Source organism: Amblyomma americanum, chromosome 6 (genome assembly GCF_052857255.1).
Source record: "Amblyomma americanum isolate KBUSLIRL-KWMA chromosome 6, ASM5285725v1, whole genome shotgun sequence".
Classification (NCBI taxonomy): domain Eukaryota; kingdom Metazoa; phylum Arthropoda; class Arachnida; order Ixodida; family Ixodidae; genus Amblyomma; species Amblyomma americanum.
This window is the reverse complement of record NC_135502.1, coordinates 18,104,362-18,121,132: the sequence shown is the minus strand read 5'-3', so window position 1 is coordinate 18,121,132 and position 16,771 is coordinate 18,104,362. Positions and strand designations below refer to the sequence as shown.

The window sequence follows — 16,771 nt, the reverse complement described above, 5'->3', positions numbered from 1 at the left end:
GCACCCATTCGACCCGTCGTGTCGCTAATTAGGTTTCATATACATGAGTTTGGTGTCTGCTGGTGCGAGGATATGCTTTAGGGATTAAATTAAATTTTTTCCGCAAAATGTATACTGCAAAATGTGTGATGAGGAGGAATAATGACATGACTTCAGCTGAGTAACGCCAGACCTTTAGCAATTTTACCATTAAACCTCACTGGCTGTCTAACAAATGACATTTCCTTTACTCGTAGGAGGAAAATTTGTGGTGATACATCCGGGCTATATGGTTCATCTTTCTTTTTCACATGAATTCTCGGTTTTCAATTTCATGATCTAATCGTGTTTTTTTTTACTCACTTAAAATTATTCGGCAGTAAACGCGATGTCGGAAAGGCCCTTATCTTGCACACAGAAACGATAAAAATAAACATAGGAATTGTCAACTAAGAAGAGAAAAAATAATGACCGCTTGCCGCGAAACCAAAGCTAGCAAGCAGACTTCTCAGCCGATACCGCGGTGTCTAAATACCTGCGGTGTTGTGATGCGAAGCACGAGATTGTTGGTTCGGTTAGCAGCCACAGTGATTACACTTTATTGCAGGCAAAACTTTAAAAACGCCCTTGAGCTGTAAATTTATTTCACATTTGGGATCTCCAGGGGCACAAAGTTTATCCGAAGCACCCTATAAACAGCAGTGCCGTAGCCCAGGTGTGAGTACAGCGCACAGGAAGTCCATTAACGAGCATATAATCTACAAACCTCGACATTTTTATTTCTCTAAAATGTTCATTTTTGAAAGATTATAACTAAATCTTAACTATATTAATCAGCAGCATTTCTGTAACAGCGGTTTCTCCCAAGCTAGAACCCTTTAGGGGACGATGATAGTACCACATGGATGATAGCAATCGCTAAGACAGGAACAAACCCTCGTATCTTCGGAACGTTTCTCAACTGTGGTCTGAATAAACGAAACTAAATGCAATGGGGTGAATGTGATGAAATGATACCAAATTTTAAGAAAAATATTACGAATGACATAGCAGAATATTAGTCAAAATTCTTTTAACAAATGAGCGCACCCTCCTCTTTTCTCGGAGAACGCGAATGTTGCCACAAAAGCAGTCTGTGTGGCCTGAGGTGCTTCAAGGGTGAACACAAGAACCCCTCACGTAAAGATGTTATGGAGTTGCAACACAGTACGCAATGATGAATCGAGTTATTGTTCGCGCACGGTAATTTTTACAAAGAATGTTACTAGGAGAAAACTTATTTCTCGGCAGAAGCGAAAGTGTAGAAAGAACCTGGATCTCAGGATTCTAAGAAGTAATTCTGAAGGAATTGCTCTTTGTCTGCATGAACACATCCGAGATCAACACTGATTGCCCTAATTTAAAATATAGGAATATGACAGAGTATTCTGACAGAAACTGGCTACATTCAGTGAAGCTATACAAATTGATAAAAATTGTAAACCCTATTGCCATAAGCCCAAGTGCAAGTTACGAAACTGGTTCAGAGCAGGGTGGTATTACAATAGTATCGAGGAACTGGATAACTTAATGAAACCAAAGTTATTAGGTTTTTCTATAGAAAGAGAGAAAAAGCACAGAAACAGAATCTAGAAAAGTAACCACAAAACGAACTAGATAAACCGTCTTAGCTACAGTCAAATAGCTATTTGAAGCTTCTGAGCTTAAAGAAGCACCGAAGCTAATGACTGCACATCCACTCAGTGGGAAGGAAAGCGCTGTAGGCTGCAACTGGCCGCTTTTACAACCACCCGCTGACAGATCTTCAGGCTCTGAAGGCTTCCATGAACGGTGAAGTTTCTTGCGAGCGTCGCGTTCGTATGACAGCTTTTTGTGAGAGTGATTGGCACTTCTAGTGTCTAACATTTCAGTTTTATTCTCTGATTTTCTCTTCTCTTCCTCCTTTCACATCCTGTTTCTCTTCCAAGTGTGCTGCGTGCGCAATCAAACTCTCGTACGGCGAGAGCCGTTACACGGACCCCTTCCCGATTGGTCACGTAACTGAAGTTCGCAGTATTTGTAGGTTTAGAAATTTGCAAGCCAAGTCAAGACAAACCAAGCCAAGAGCTAGGACAAGCCAAGGTAAAGAAGAAGACAAGAAGAAAAGTAGGCGATGAAGAAGTTAAAGACGGCAGAAACCAAGTCAAAACAAGAGAGAGAAGAGGAAAGAAGAAAAGATAGGAGAGACAGGAGAGAAAGGAGAGGAAGACAAAAGAAGAGCAGAAAGAAGAGAAAGAAGGCGAAAGAAGGAAAAAATGTGTGTGTGTGTGTGTGTGTGTGTGTGTGTGTGTGTGTGTGTGTGTGTGTGTGTGTGTGTGTGTGTGTGTGTGTGTGTGTGTGTGTGTGTGTGTGTGTGTGTGTGTGTGTGTGTGTGTGTGTGTGTGTGTGTGTGTGTGTGTGTGTGTGTGTGTGTGTGTGTGTGTGTGTGTGTGTGTGTGTGTGTGTGTGTGTGTGTGTGTGTGTGTGTGTGTGTGTGTGTGTGTGTGTGTGTGTGTGTGTGTGTGTGTGTGTGTGTGTGTGTGTGTGTGTGTGTGTGTGTGTGTGTGTGTGTGTGTGTGTGTGTGTGTGTGTGTGTGTGTGTGTGTGTGTGTGTGTGTGTGTGTGTGTGTGTGTGTGTGTGTGTGTGTGTGTGTGTGTGTGTGTGTGTGTGTGTGTGCATACGCGCGTGCGTGCGTGCGTGAGAGAGAGAGAGAGGGAGACCTGGGAACAAGAAAAAGAAGCAAAGAAGGGAAGGAGGAGAGGCGAAAACACAAGCTGTATCAGGGGACAGGAGCGGAAGACAAACAGGAAAAGTAGGAAGAAGAGGAAGAAGTATAAGAAAGGAAACAAAGTAAAGAAGAAAGCTGGAGAAAAAAAAGTAACAGTAAAGGGTGAAATTGAGGAACATTGACGCTGTCGCCTAATGTTTTAACTGAGCTCTAGCCTCAGTTAACACGTTTACAAAGTAAACTCAATGGATTTCGTTTTTCTGCTCTTCATGCTTCTCTCATCAGGTACACACTCAAAGCAATTTCACATATTTCTCCACTGTATTCCCTGTATGTTTAGCGTGTTCGAATCATATTCATAATATTCACAATGGCTTCCAAAGAAGAAAGGAGGCGGCAGTATTATTAAATAAAATTATACGTCTACACACAAAAAATAACGAAGGTATCCAGAAACTTATCGGGCGATGAGCTGCGAAAGGCAAGATTCTCTGCAGCCAGCAGTTGTAAGGCGTCTTTCAGCTCTGCAGCACGTGCTAGTTTCCGCAAACAACGCCCATAGCAAGGGAGACGAAGTTGTCTAAGGCTAAAATCAATGCGCTATCATGCTCCTACCTCAGAAGAGAGCGGGGAATATCCTATACAAAGCACTTTGTTTTATTTTTTTATGTCAATATGAACCGATAAAATAAGCGCGGCAGGAACAAAGAAGCCACGAAAAATAACGTGTAATGGTGCTTATGGCACGACCAGTCCCCGGTCAGCGAAAATCCATACTGGCAATACAGCTACCGCTACCGTTTTGGTAACACGCGTGTGCACTTTTCGGGGCACATTTATGGCCATGTCTTGTGAGCCAATTATTATGACCTGTTCGGAGTGACAGCGGAGCATCGTGTACCTTTGTTAATCGCGTTCTGTGTTGATTCTATTCTATGGACTAAGAGGATCAGCTTCATTTTGCGCATGCGTGTCCTCCTTCCAACAAGGCTTATAACCATGTTGGTACTGTTTCTGGCTCTGCTAATAGTTTTGTTTTATTTTATGGGGGAAGTGGGTGGGCTCACATAGGTAAAAAATGTGCTTGCGCTGCAGAAAATGGCATTAAACTTCTGCGATTTTTTTTCAGTTGTTAATGAGCTTCGAGATTAAACGACACTTTCTTATTATTTAACCATTTTATATTTCGCTCGTGTAATATATGTAAAAAGGGTACTCGACAGAAAACCACTTTGGCACATTCGATGAAGTTATAGAGAAATGCGCCAATTAAATTAAGCCCTCTTGTAGCCGTCGTTCATTATGAAATTCATTTCATTTAGTAGAAATTCAGAAACCATGTAGGCTTTGGTTGACTGAGGCGTGGAAGACATATGTAAGATAAGTAAAGGCTCTAGAAAATGTTTGTACAGGCTGCAGAGCCATCATATTCGTCCATAAAGAAACCGATAAAATATCCTACTACTAGGCACAATTCTCGCCATTATAAAATATCCATCAGGAAGGGTATTAGTGGAGTAGATAAATTCTCCTGACTGTATGTCAATAGGGGTGTCTCGGAATACTGTGATGGGAAGAGCTTGAAATAATAGTCAAGCAGGGATACCTTAGCAGCCTCTGATTTGCAGACCACAGTGCCCTAGTAAGAAACCCTGACTCTCAGATGCAACGTCTGGTTTCCGACCAAACTAATCACAGATTGGGCTCAAAAATTGGTGGGACCAAACAATAAAATGAAGAAAATTAAAGTGGCGTGAAATTGTTTGCGGGGGGAGCAATAGTATACGTTAGACAGAGAAGCATTGCATGTGAATAGCGAATACATCTACATAAGGCAAGTATAGCCACCGCAGATCTGGACTATCAGGCGGAAGTAACAGCAGAGCAAAAACAGGGTGGCGTTCATTTGCCAGACTCTCGCGTCATGCATAGCAGCTAACCAAATATCCGTCAAGAGTAAAGCAAATGAGGCCTTCGTGTTTATTTTAAGCAAACGAAGAGAAATACTTGAAAACTGTTCCCATACGTTGGTCATGTAACCGAGCGGAAAAATTATAGCAGGAAAATCACCTCCGTCATTCCCGTAATTAACTGAAATCAATCCAATGTAAAGCTATGGCAGTCAACGCTCACGTTTGTATTAGAAACATAGAGGCGGTCATGTTCTATACTGTTTCATTTGGGTTAACTCTCTTAGCTGGCTCGTGTTTCTTAATATTTGCCTCCAAAAACTCGATTCGGGTAATTAGGCTTATGCTTGCAAGGCGGTAAGGTTTGACACAGACAACCTTTCGGTGTAACGCAGCTGCGGCGTCTGGCGTTTCGTCTGCCAGCGGCGTAGTGCAACAGATAAATCCTATAACTGTTCCGCTTTCACATTCGATCGGATGGCACGAGAGAAGAAACGTCAAACGCAACAGTCGCATCACACAAAGGAGGAGTTTCGCACTGATTGTCATCTCCCTGCATGCGTAATTACATATAGACCAAGCTTGAAATTTGGAGCCTAATATCTCAGAACAGGGACGTGCATGCTACTTGAATACTTTCAAGCGGAGTATGAAAATAAAAACGATCACCCCTGAGTTTTCAGTATAAACTTGCACGCTAAATACGGTGACTGAAAAGATTATCAATTTTTTTTACAAATAATGAAAATATTGCCAACTGAAGTTATCCTCTCCCTTTTTACCACCAGGCTTGCGGTTTTTTTCACTGCTCGTATTTTGTTTTCCTTTTGCTTTAAATCTGAAAGTAGCTTTTAAAATCGAGTATAAGGTTGTACCTTGTCACAACTCTCCCAGTGCCACCGAGTACCAACCGGGGAGCCAATGAGTGCAAGCTTTCTCCAGCTTTCGCCATGGCGCTCTTTCGGCAAAGTGCGCTTGCGCCAATAGAATTCATTATTCTCATGACCATCCCGATTTTCTTATGAAGTGGAAATTGGGAGGTAAGCGTATGCACTGAAAATTAAGTTGAGGCCAGCAGAGTGAGCTAGGGAAAAGAAAGTGATTGGGATCAGGTTATGAGACCGGAAGACAGCACAGTGGGTTAAAGAAAAAACAGCAAGTAAGGATATTCAGGTCGAGATTAAAAGTAGGACGTTGGCAGGAGATGTATTACGAAGAACAGATAACCTGGGATCCCTAAAGGGCAACAAAGTGTAATAAAGTATAAAAACGTAGCAGCGTTCGGGGGATAGTCAGGTGGTTGGATGAGAATAAGGAATTTTCAGAGGCAGGGTTTCCGCAGCTGGCGTAGTACAGGCCTAATTAATTGGGCGGAGTACAGGTGTAATTAGAGATGAGTTAATGAAGCCTTTCTCGTGCAGTAGGATAAGCTGGCATGATGACGGTGACGATGATGATGGTGCTTATGGTGGTGAGGATGTATGTGCGCTGACAGGAATATATGTCACTGCACATGCTTAATATTTATGCAATTAAATTCGGTTGCATGAAACCTAGACTACGAAAGCAAACAGAGGCGGTCCATACAGTGTCTTGACAATTGACTGGGTTCCTGGCAGACTGCTAACAAGCCTTACCGAAAATGCTTGTGGTGGGTCTTCAGGAAGAATTCACTGCCTGCATTTTCAAACTTCCGTCAACTATTCTTCACTGTTGCTCCAGCTTTTATTTTTAAAGTGCCTCAGAAACAGCTTTCTCATGGCCTACATATAAGAAATGACCTCTGACTGATTACCAACACCACGTTTAAAAAATGCTATATAAATATATATGTTTTATTATGAACGTCAAAGCCTGCATACGCATTTTGTCTAGTCGGTAGACAAATTAACATTTTACGCACCAAGGAGAATATGGTCTCATGATGTCGGTAAATAATGTAAGGGGGGGTGGGGGGGGGGGGGGGGGGCTACCGTCTTTTGGGAATAATAAATCGCGTGATGCTGAAAGTGAAAGGGCAGCAATAAAAAAATAATAGTTGGCTTCAAGGGATAGGTGAAAAAACAGTGCACGTTTCGGTGCCCATCAATATCCCCTCCTTGCTTGCCATGCGCTTACAGAAGTTTGTTTCGTTTAGTGCCGACATTTCACCTTCCCCACTCAAGCAAGTAACAAAGAAAAATGGGGCGTACTTCTAAGAATTACGAACATTTCACAAATGATTTTGTGCTTAACTTGAGAATGCCACATGCAGAAAACTAAAGAGGATGCCTAAGCGACAATGTTTGAGTTTCCTCCACCGCAAGGCGCCGAAGGCGAGGAAACGAGTTTACTTGGTGTCTCTCGTGACTGCCTGAACTGAAGTAATTAATTCTGAAGAGATGACGTGTTGCGGGAGTCTTGGTCGGGAACACATCGTTTGTTGTTTTGTCAGTTTAAAATATGACTTACTGAGTTGACGGTGCTAGCTTAACAGCGCCTCACATAACTTGGCTTGCTTGCGAACATTCATCACTTTGTAGCAGGGGATTTCACAGGGGGACAACACAAGCAGGTTTGAGCGTTTTCTGTCAACTTCAGTGCCAGTTCCCTTTACTCTTTTTTATTCAGATTGGGGCAGAACTTGAGTAATTCTTATTAAATAAAGTAGGTGCCCACGCCAGGTATATTATTTCCCAATTTTTTTAGTCTGTGTCGTGCCATTGTTCTGTAGGGAAGACTACTCTGCCGTAAAATTTCAAATATAAATTTTAGAAAAGCTTCTTTTCTTGCGATATTCGCTGGAACATGGTCACTTCGACATATAGTTACTGACTTACAAAACACCATTTTTTTAGGCTGTCATCCTACTGATAACCACAAGAATACGGGAATGCATGCATGTAACTGGTACCGTCAAACAATACCAATCTATGTCTTCCATTACACTAACATATATCTACTGGGTTTCAAAAACGTTGCTTTTTTCAATTTCAGCATACTGCGATACCTAACCTGCCCCCACCGCACACACATACCCATATTATGGCGCATATTTCTACATAAACACAAGACAACCGTAAGTGAAATTCTGCTAACGACGTTCTCTAGCACTTCCTTTCATTAAGTGCCTCACCGTAATAATGAGCATGTACAAAGTCTGATCATGTTGAATTGAATTGGTTGAAATGGCGCAGTATCTGTCACATATCGGCCGACACCTGAATCTCGCTGTAAGAGAGGGATTAAAGGAGGGACTGAGAGAAGAAAGGAAGAAAGAGGTGCCGTAGTGGAGGGCTATAATTTCGACCACCTGGGGATCTTTAAAGTGCCCTGACATTGCAGAGCACACGGGCGCCTTAGCGTTCCGCCTCCATCGAAACACAGCCGCCGCGGCCGGGTTTGATCCTGGGTACTCCGGAACAGTAGCCGAGAGCCCTAACCGCTGAGCCACCGCGGTGGGTAGGATCATGTTCGATGATTTGAGTGTTTGGAATATTATCATCTGAATCCAGTAAATCTCGTTCCGAACGTTTCACTACGTTCCAATATATAACACTTGTCAGAAGCATCTCTCATAGACCTTTTCACACTGGAGGTTAAACTTTTCTAATGTACTCTCTCGATACCTGCCGGATGTTTTACCGAAATTATTGTGTGCAATTTAAAATAGCAGAATGCAATAAGGCGAATAAGCTGCAGTGACTCTACATTAGTATTGGAGGTTTCCCGTAAGATGACTACAGTTTACAAAACAATTTTCCAGTGTACTGCAGCAGGTAGGGCAGGGGATTTCCCCTTGCATATATGATGTGTACAAATAAAAAAGATTAGGCCTAATGAAGAAATCCAAAACAACCCCTATCTAATGCCCTGAGGCTATAAAAACTGCATTTAAAAAATCAAAACATTAGCGGCATCCGCCCCGTCAGCGGAAGTGCCCGCATCCATGTTAGAAAACGGGTGACTACCAGCTGTGCGTCCTTGTTGGTTTCGATAACGTGCCTTACAACTTGATTTACTGGCGTCGATGTTGCACCGGTCCATACAAATAAAGTGTTTCGCGAAAAAAATATCTTTCCTTTTACTTTTTCGTTGAGGAACAAAAAAAAATCTGAAACCTTTGCGCAAGCATCCATTGAATGTGGAAACATCACGCAATAGCTTTTCTTCCCGTTATTTTTACTTTTCTGCCAGCAGTGCCCGTTCCCAGCGGGGTTAGTAATTTAATTTCTGGTGTAGTGCTGTGCGGTACGCTGATTTCGGATTGGAGCACTGGAGCGTCGTTTTCGAATTTGATTACGCATGGAGAACAACAAAGAGTGAGGATGGAGAGAGCTTTCGAAAAGCATTCTCCTGTGCGCTGTGGACGCTTCTCGCGTGCTTTGCATCCCCTCTATTCTTGGTGCCCAACGACTCGGGAATCATAAGTTCGGGGTATCATAGAAATCTAAGCTGTGTAGCCCTACACCTTTACGTTCTTATTTTAACTAAGAACACGCGTCCAAAAAAACTTGAGGCAAACAACTGCGATGACTAACGAAACATTCCTAACCTGCACACGTCAGGGTAGGATATACTACTTCAACAGCTGCATGAGCTACGAGCGAAGCATCATGTAGTACTACTCCTCAACCAGGACATCGCAATCAGTACATAAACAATCAGAGAACGCAAGAAAGAAACTTCACTTTCATTCGTTACCGTAAATGCGAACAAGGAAAAAAAAAACTATGCGAGTAGCAAAGGTATCCGCAAAAAACAATATGGAAGTTCATAGTTACAACATTGGCAGTTTCAGTGTCTTTAATAGCTCAGACCTCCTGCTGATAACTGTTTTCTCAACAAATGTCAAAGTGTAGCACTAAGAAAGCGTAAACGCATGGCAGCAAAGCACTCTGCCTAATGTCCTGTTTCTACCTCACTGTCACGATCATTTGTTCCTCAGAACTCGTCGCATTGCCCTGGGGCTAGCGCTATGGCCACATGGAGACAATGGAGTTGTCCCATACGCGTGTTCTTGCCAATCCACTCAACTTAAAGACAGAAATAAATAAGAAAACTCCTTTTATTCTCGTGGAAGCGCTAGTGCCGGTCGTGACAGTGTGAGTTTACGCAGCCTGATAACTCGGACCAAATCTACCTACACCTTTATTCTGCACTAATGAATATATTGTTTTAGCTAGCATTGTATAGATGGGATTAATCATTTATGCACCTGCTTTTTTCTTACAATGTTTGCTGTATATTTTATATTGTACAGCGTATATTTCTGACAAAATTCATGGAATTTGGTTAGCCTAATGATTTACGGTATGGTCGAATGTGCTCGGCTTTAATTAAAGTAAATTCCGTGCCATTCCTTATGAAGTTGCAAATACAGCTGTCAATTACAGATTCTCTCCCATAACTGTGCAGAGTTGGAACTCGTTACATGGCAATTTTTTCTAATTATCACCTTCATTTTTCTTGTTTTCAGCTGAGTTGTTTGGAGATACTGCGGTTTCCAATGTGTTGAAAGCTTCGCCTTCCAGGAAACGGGGTCCGCGAGCCATGATCCTGGCCGACGACACCCGCAGTCGGTACAAAAGCTACCGGTTTATTCTGGATCAAACCGACGCTTCCAAAGGGGCACGTTATAGAACGTAAGGGCGGATCATATCATGCCGTCACGGCTCTCGAGAGCGCAATGCTAAGGCTACAAGAAAATGGGCGCTAGCACCTGAGCGTGGCAGAACAAAAACACACTGAGACGCGAATCGAACGAAGCGGCACAAGTAAGAACTCGAAGCAGTACATAAAATCTAGCTGCTCGCGTAGCAGCCACTCACGCCAGACAGATATTCCATCACCGGAGGTGCCACTTCCATCTTCTCTCTTCATCCTGCTCCCACCTGTACGTACTACATCCCGACGGCTCGCGCTGGCCGCCGACAGTGTGACCGCGCACCAGCAGCGCCCCCGCCAGAGTACTCCGAAGCGCTGCTTTCGCTGCCCTCATGGAGTCATCGCCGCAGCGATCACATTCCGCATCTCACGGACCAAGATGACTGGAAGAGAGCGCGCGCAGTTTAAATGACTGAAAAGGAACCGTGGAACCCCAGAGTGTTTATATTTTGTTGTTATCATGTGCCTTTCGTGCGCTACATTTTCCCTTGTACTGTCTATACTTGTAACTAATTAACCCTCTGCCTCCAGTCCCCAACGGCTGCGGAGCAAATGACCAAGGTGGCGGTCAGATCTGTGACGCAGCGGAAGGTGCTAAGGTTCTCTGGCTCCGGACAGGCCGCCATTGCAATCTGGTGAGGATCAGGTAACAGCAGATCTGTTGAAGGACGGAGGGGAAATTGTGCTAGAAAAACTAGCCACCCTGTATACGCAATGCCTTATGACCTCGACCGTACCAGAAGCTTGGAGGAACGCAAATATAATCTTAATTCATAACAAAGAAGAAACCAAGGAATTGAAAAATTATAGACCGATCTGCTTACTGTCTGTTGCCTAAAAGTTATTTCCTTAAGTAATCGCTATTAAAGTCAGGGCAACCTTCGACTTTAATCAACCAAATGATCAGGCAGGCTTTCGTAAAGAATATTCCACAACAGATCATATTCACACTATCAATCAGGTTATAGGGAAATGCGCAGAATATAACTCACCCCTATATACAACCTTCATTGATTACGAGAAAGCTTTCGACTCAGTGGAAACCTCAGCAGTCCTAAGGATCATGAGAGGGAAATAACTAGAAGGATAAAAATAGGGCGGAGCGCATATGGCAGGTTCTCTAAGATCATGAATAGCAGTTTACCAATATCCCTCAAGAGAAAAGTGTACAACAGCTGTATCCTACCGGTGCTCACCTACGGGCCAGAAACGTGGAGGCTAACGAAAAGGGTTCAGCTAAAGTTAAAGAGAACGCAGCGAGCCATCGAAAGAAAAATGATAGGTAACAAACACGGGTTAATGACATCCTAGTCGAAATCAAGAGAAGAAACGGGCTTGGACAGTGCATGTGATGCGAAGGCAAGATAACCGCTGGTCCCTAAGGGTAACAGAGTGGATTCCAAGAGAAGGCAAGTGTAGCACGGGCCACAGAATGTTAGGTGGGCAGATGAGATTAAGAAGTTAGCGGGTATACGGTGGGTGCAGAAGCAAAGGGGAGACATGGGAGAGGCATTTGCCCTGCAGTGGGTGTAGTCAGGTTGATGATGATGACGATGGTGGGGGTGATTATTATTATTATTATTATTATTATTATTATTATTATTATTATTATTATTATTATTATTATTATTATTATTATTATTATTATTATTATTATTATTATTATTTGCAGAGAAATAAAATAAAATAGTTTTCATCTTCGCCGAACATACCGAAAGTTACGCAAGGTTCAGGGTGACAGGCGGCAATATACCTTATATTATTGGGAGGTATTGTGTTCGGATCGCACCGCCGGTGGCATTTGGTCGTTTTTGTTTATTCGGCTTTCTAATCAGTTATCTTTAAACGATAAAATAATTACACATTTGATCTCCCATTGGTCAGTTTCGCAAATTGAAAAAAAAAATAGAAACATTCATCTATGCTCGTTGATTTCGGTGGCCGTTCTCTTCCTTCATGAATACCACAAAACATTATATTGCAATTCAAAATTGAAAGATAGTATTCAGATCTTCCGGCTGGCTGCAGGGCTGCCGAGTGCAAATACTTGAGCTAAAGGAAAAGATTTATTGCACTCATAAAAAATAAAACAAAAAGTCAGTGCGCATAATGGCATAATGATCTTTGGTATGTAGTTTTCTTTCCAATTGTTTACGATTCGTCATTACGTCCTGCTTAGCATGAAGTCTCATAGCACATAAAAGTACAAGAGCAAAATATCTTGCGCAAAGAGCGGCCTAGAGCCCCATGAAATCTTTACTGACTTTTAAGCTTTCAGTCAGTCGTCCTACGCACTTCACTTATTTTTAGCTTAAACTCAGCTTAAAATCTGAACTAAAGGTAGGAAAAATTAGTAAGCAATATACTTTTTATTGCTGCTGTGGGCTAGTCGTTTCTTCATGTCCCGCATGGTGATGCTGAACCGGGAAGCATAAACTTTGAAGCAGCGGGAGAGAAAAAATGAGCACTCCAAACTTAGGGCCCGATATGTGCGTGACAAACACTAAATCTTCAATAAATGAGTTTTTTGTTTTTTGCATTCCGCTGGACTGAGGTGGGCTTTAAAAAAGGTACTTCATCGCCCTTTAAAATGAGATTAAACTCGCTTAATCTGGCATGAGCATCATTAAAACTAAAATACTGACTGGTCCAGTTTACATTACTGAGACAGCCCTACGGCATATTTGGGAAAAGCACCACCCAGAGAATACTTGCCTCTGCAGCGTACAAGGTAACCACACACTATAAAAGCTAGTCAGAGAATATTGCCGTGTTTGGGCCCCGCTTGACAACTGTTCCGAGTTCCGAAAACACCAGACGCTTGTCTTCAAGGCATAAAACGAGGATCATCGTTTAATATTTTCAGCCGAGAAATATATAAAATGCAGGTGCCAAAAATTAAATACCGAAAGTCTCAAATCATACGAATGTTAGTTTATGCCAACCAGGGCAGTGGTAAGTCATGAACGCACCTAAATGCATTACCAGTGATTCTAGTTTTGTTAGCTGCCGCCACGTAGATCATGGTTCTGAACATTAAAAAATATTATGCTTACATCATTCGTGACGTAAGGATAGAAGTGAATGACCAAATTACAGCGGAATAAAAAGTGATAGGTCGCTATAGGCTTAGTGGGACTGGCTGGGCGGTTCCTGGTAAGGGCTCTTGATATGGTGAGAAAAATAGAGCCAACTTGGGTAACATGACTTTCGTTCAAATTTCTTTAGTTACTAAGCGCCTCTAAATATCAGCGTTGCGTCAATTCTCGAACAGCGCGGATGCTTCATTGCGCTGCTGCAAAGGCTGTCCTGGTGTTCATATTTTTCCTAAAGGAAGCGATCGACACCGGTGCAGGTACCACACACTTCTGCTGGAGAAATGTACAAGCGATAAAAGGATCCAAATTTTTTACGTTCTTGCAAATTTCAACTAGAATTCGCTCCCAGAGATCCAAGGTTGATTTGTTATTCTGCAAAAGTTAGTTACGTGCTTTTTTCACACACGTTTGGTACACAAACATTTAGGATTATACAGAAGGACTATACAGATAGCCAGCCAGGGCGCATTAAAAAGTGCGTTTATGGGGATTTTTGCTGAAACTGTAATACACTCCTTAGGCATGTAGTTAAAGTAAGGTAGCTGTTGTCGTTTATTTGTGCAGTTTGTAAACAGAAGGAACACAGATGTAAGTGAGGCTTACAATAACTAAGGATTATGCCCTACTGAATTAAGCCTTGAAACACGGCTACATGTGAAATAGCCGGGGCAGTCCATGCGTCTGCAGCGAAGTAGCTTGAAAAAAATGCAAAACAGCCATATGCACGCTCCTTCAGAAACTTGGCCAAGCAATCCACGGACACCTAGTGGGCCACTATTGTTTAAAATAAGCAGCGATTTCAAAGACAAATGAGGTATTTTACCAACAATGTCTTGTCGTTTCAGAGAGGTGTGTGGTACTAAACTGTTGCCTTAAGACATTAGGAAGTCTTAGTTGAAAATGCTGATGATTCTAACTGGGTTACAACTTGCGTGTTTTGGGGGAGTTATGTTTGTCTGAAACTTGACTACCATGTCTCTTTCTTTCATTACGAGAAAACAAATACGCTCAAACGTTTTTCCGTTTTATTTATTGTTGCACTGGAACGCGGAGAACATCAGTTAAAAAATCCGTTTTTTTAGAAACTAAGCTGCAATATACATAATATATATCTCAAAGTATTAATACTTCTATTAAGCGTTGTATGTGTCCTACGATTTTTGAGAGGCTGGCACCGTAATTATGCAAGTTTTGTTCAAAGCGGATTTCGTGAAAAATGCTATCAAAAAGACGATTGCTACCAAAACAAGGAACGACCTTACTTTAACAAAAAAGTGAGCGATTGGACGGGCTACTTGGCCGCTGAACATTCTCAAGCGTTTTCACCTCTGTTTTCTGTGATGCAAGACGTCGCAGTATCTACCTTTGCCCGTTTACTTTAAAGGGGACAGCATGTGATAAGTCAAATTCGTCGCCGTGGTTTGAATTATGCCAGCAAAAATGAAGGAAATGGCGCGCCTAAAGGAGGCAGCACCAATAATTCCTAGGAGTGCATTTTTTTCTCAAGCAGTAAAAAAATATATCTGACAGGCAAACCCTTTGAGAAACCCTTTTTTTAGTTTTTAAGTGGATATGGGACGTGAAGCTGGAGCAAGGATTTAACTTTTCAGAGCGTTTGCTGCCAACGTGTAAAAAAAAGCACCCAGCGCGCTGTGAGCGAAAACACGCACGAGAAGTGCGGAGCTTGGAAAACTCACCCCTGGCAAAGTGGTCGTCCCCGAAGCAGTATCCTGGCCTCTGCGCCAAGATCACGGCGATCATGGCGAGCCGCACAAGGTCGCAGGTCAGTTCAGTACTTCCTCTCGGTCGACTCCGCAGAGAAGCCGCCGCCGGCAGTCGCAGCGATGCGAGCGACGGGTCACGTCTTCTTTGCCGGAAAGACATGACACGACTGTTAACTCAAAATAGACAGATCAGGAAGAAGTGGGAAGTAATAGAAAAGCCGTTGATTGGGCCGAATTCGGTTCCGCTCCACTTTTTTTTTCTTGACGAGTCTGATTAACGCGAGGCGAGTGGAGAGTTGAGTGAGCGGGGGAAGTTTATCCCGAGGAAAAAACTAGCGGAGAAGGAGCTGGGGCGCGGCAGATGGATGTCGCGAGGGAGCGACTTTCGCCGGCGCGTCCCTAGGAGCGACTGAGCGCGCGCGCGCGCGCGCTCTAGGCGCTGCGCCGTGGGAGCGCTGGTGGCGGCGGCAACGTCGGTGGCAGAGCGGCCAACGAACGGCACCTCCACGCCTGCCGGCGTGGTCCCGGGCGGTGAGCGGCACCCGCCGTTGTCGAGTGGTGCTGCCGCTCCGCAAAGCGGCTATTCGCCATCGATCGCTGCCACAGCCGCGGTGCGGGTGTACTGGTATACAGAAAAGCGGCGCGCGCGTAGGGGTGCGCACCGCATAGCTATAGCTAACTCTGCTCGCGTCGTCGAGGACGGTGGTGTGTCGCAAGAGCGCCTCCTTTCCACACCCCCACACCTCCCACCCGCTGGCTCTTTTTTCCCATCACTGTTTCAAACGAAACTGCTTATATATATATAACTTTCTTTCTTCCCCTTTTTGCCACTTTCGTGCGTGCCCAGTGGAAGGGAGGCTGTATACGGAGGGGCAAGTGGTGCCCCGCTGAATGCGTATCCTGCAATTGACAGCACACTCAGTTTGCTCTCCACACGACCCCCTCTTTCTACTTCTCCTCACTTTGACTCTTCTCGGCACTTTCTCGCAGTCTGCACTTTCGTTAGTCTCTTTTTATCGCCTTCTTGTTCTTAATCTCAGCCTGTCTTTCTCCCCGCCTGCGGCGATCTTTGATGAATTACTGTTTGGATTCACGTAGCGAGTGCGGCGCTGGTTTCGTCCTCGCAAAGTCGGGAAACAGTCGCTGGTCTCGGCAACGCAAGCGGGCGCGGGATAAACCAAAAAGATAAAAAGGTTCGTTTGAGGGAAACTGCGTGGGAAAGACGCGTGGCCGTTATTGATGAGGCGTTTGGCTGACTTTCTTGGGCGCGCTGCGGCTTGAAGCTTTGTCCCGATTATATTCGGAAATCTATATGAACAGAGGAAAAGCTTCTGATCTTTGCATGCAAAAGCTGTAGGAAGTTTTGAGGCGCGCACGATCCGAGATAGAGGGGAAATATAGAAGACCGACTGCATGCTCTTTTGCAGAGAAAGTCTATGAAGTAAGAAGATAGATAAGTTGACTCTATTGACGCAGAATTGTTCCAAAAACGGTCGGTGATGGTTCTTGATGAAACCTGGCTGGCAATGAAAACATCCATTCGCAGGATGTTTTCATTGTTTTCCTTCAGTTTCACTGGCTGCGCATGGATGTTAAGAAAAACTTGTGACATTTCATGCAGAAGCTTAAAAGGTTATTCTTAGCTTTTGCCTCTCTGCATAACTCTT

General features: G+C 43.5%; 1 protein-coding gene across 1 annotated transcript in view; it reads right to left on the bottom strand.

The window, feature by feature from the left end:
* Nucleotides 1–15,601, bottom strand: part of LOC144136397 (cell adhesion molecule DSCAM-like) — a 118,265-nt gene extending 102,664 nt beyond the window's left edge. The window contains exon 1 of the mRNA XM_077668682.1: nt 15,078–15,601. Coding sequence (XP_077524808.1) covers nt 15,078–15,264 — 187 coding nt within the window. The 5' untranslated portion in view covers nt 15,265–15,601. The remainder of the gene's footprint in view (nt 1–15,077) is intronic.
* Between the last annotated feature and the right edge of the window lie 1,170 nt (nt 15,602–16,771).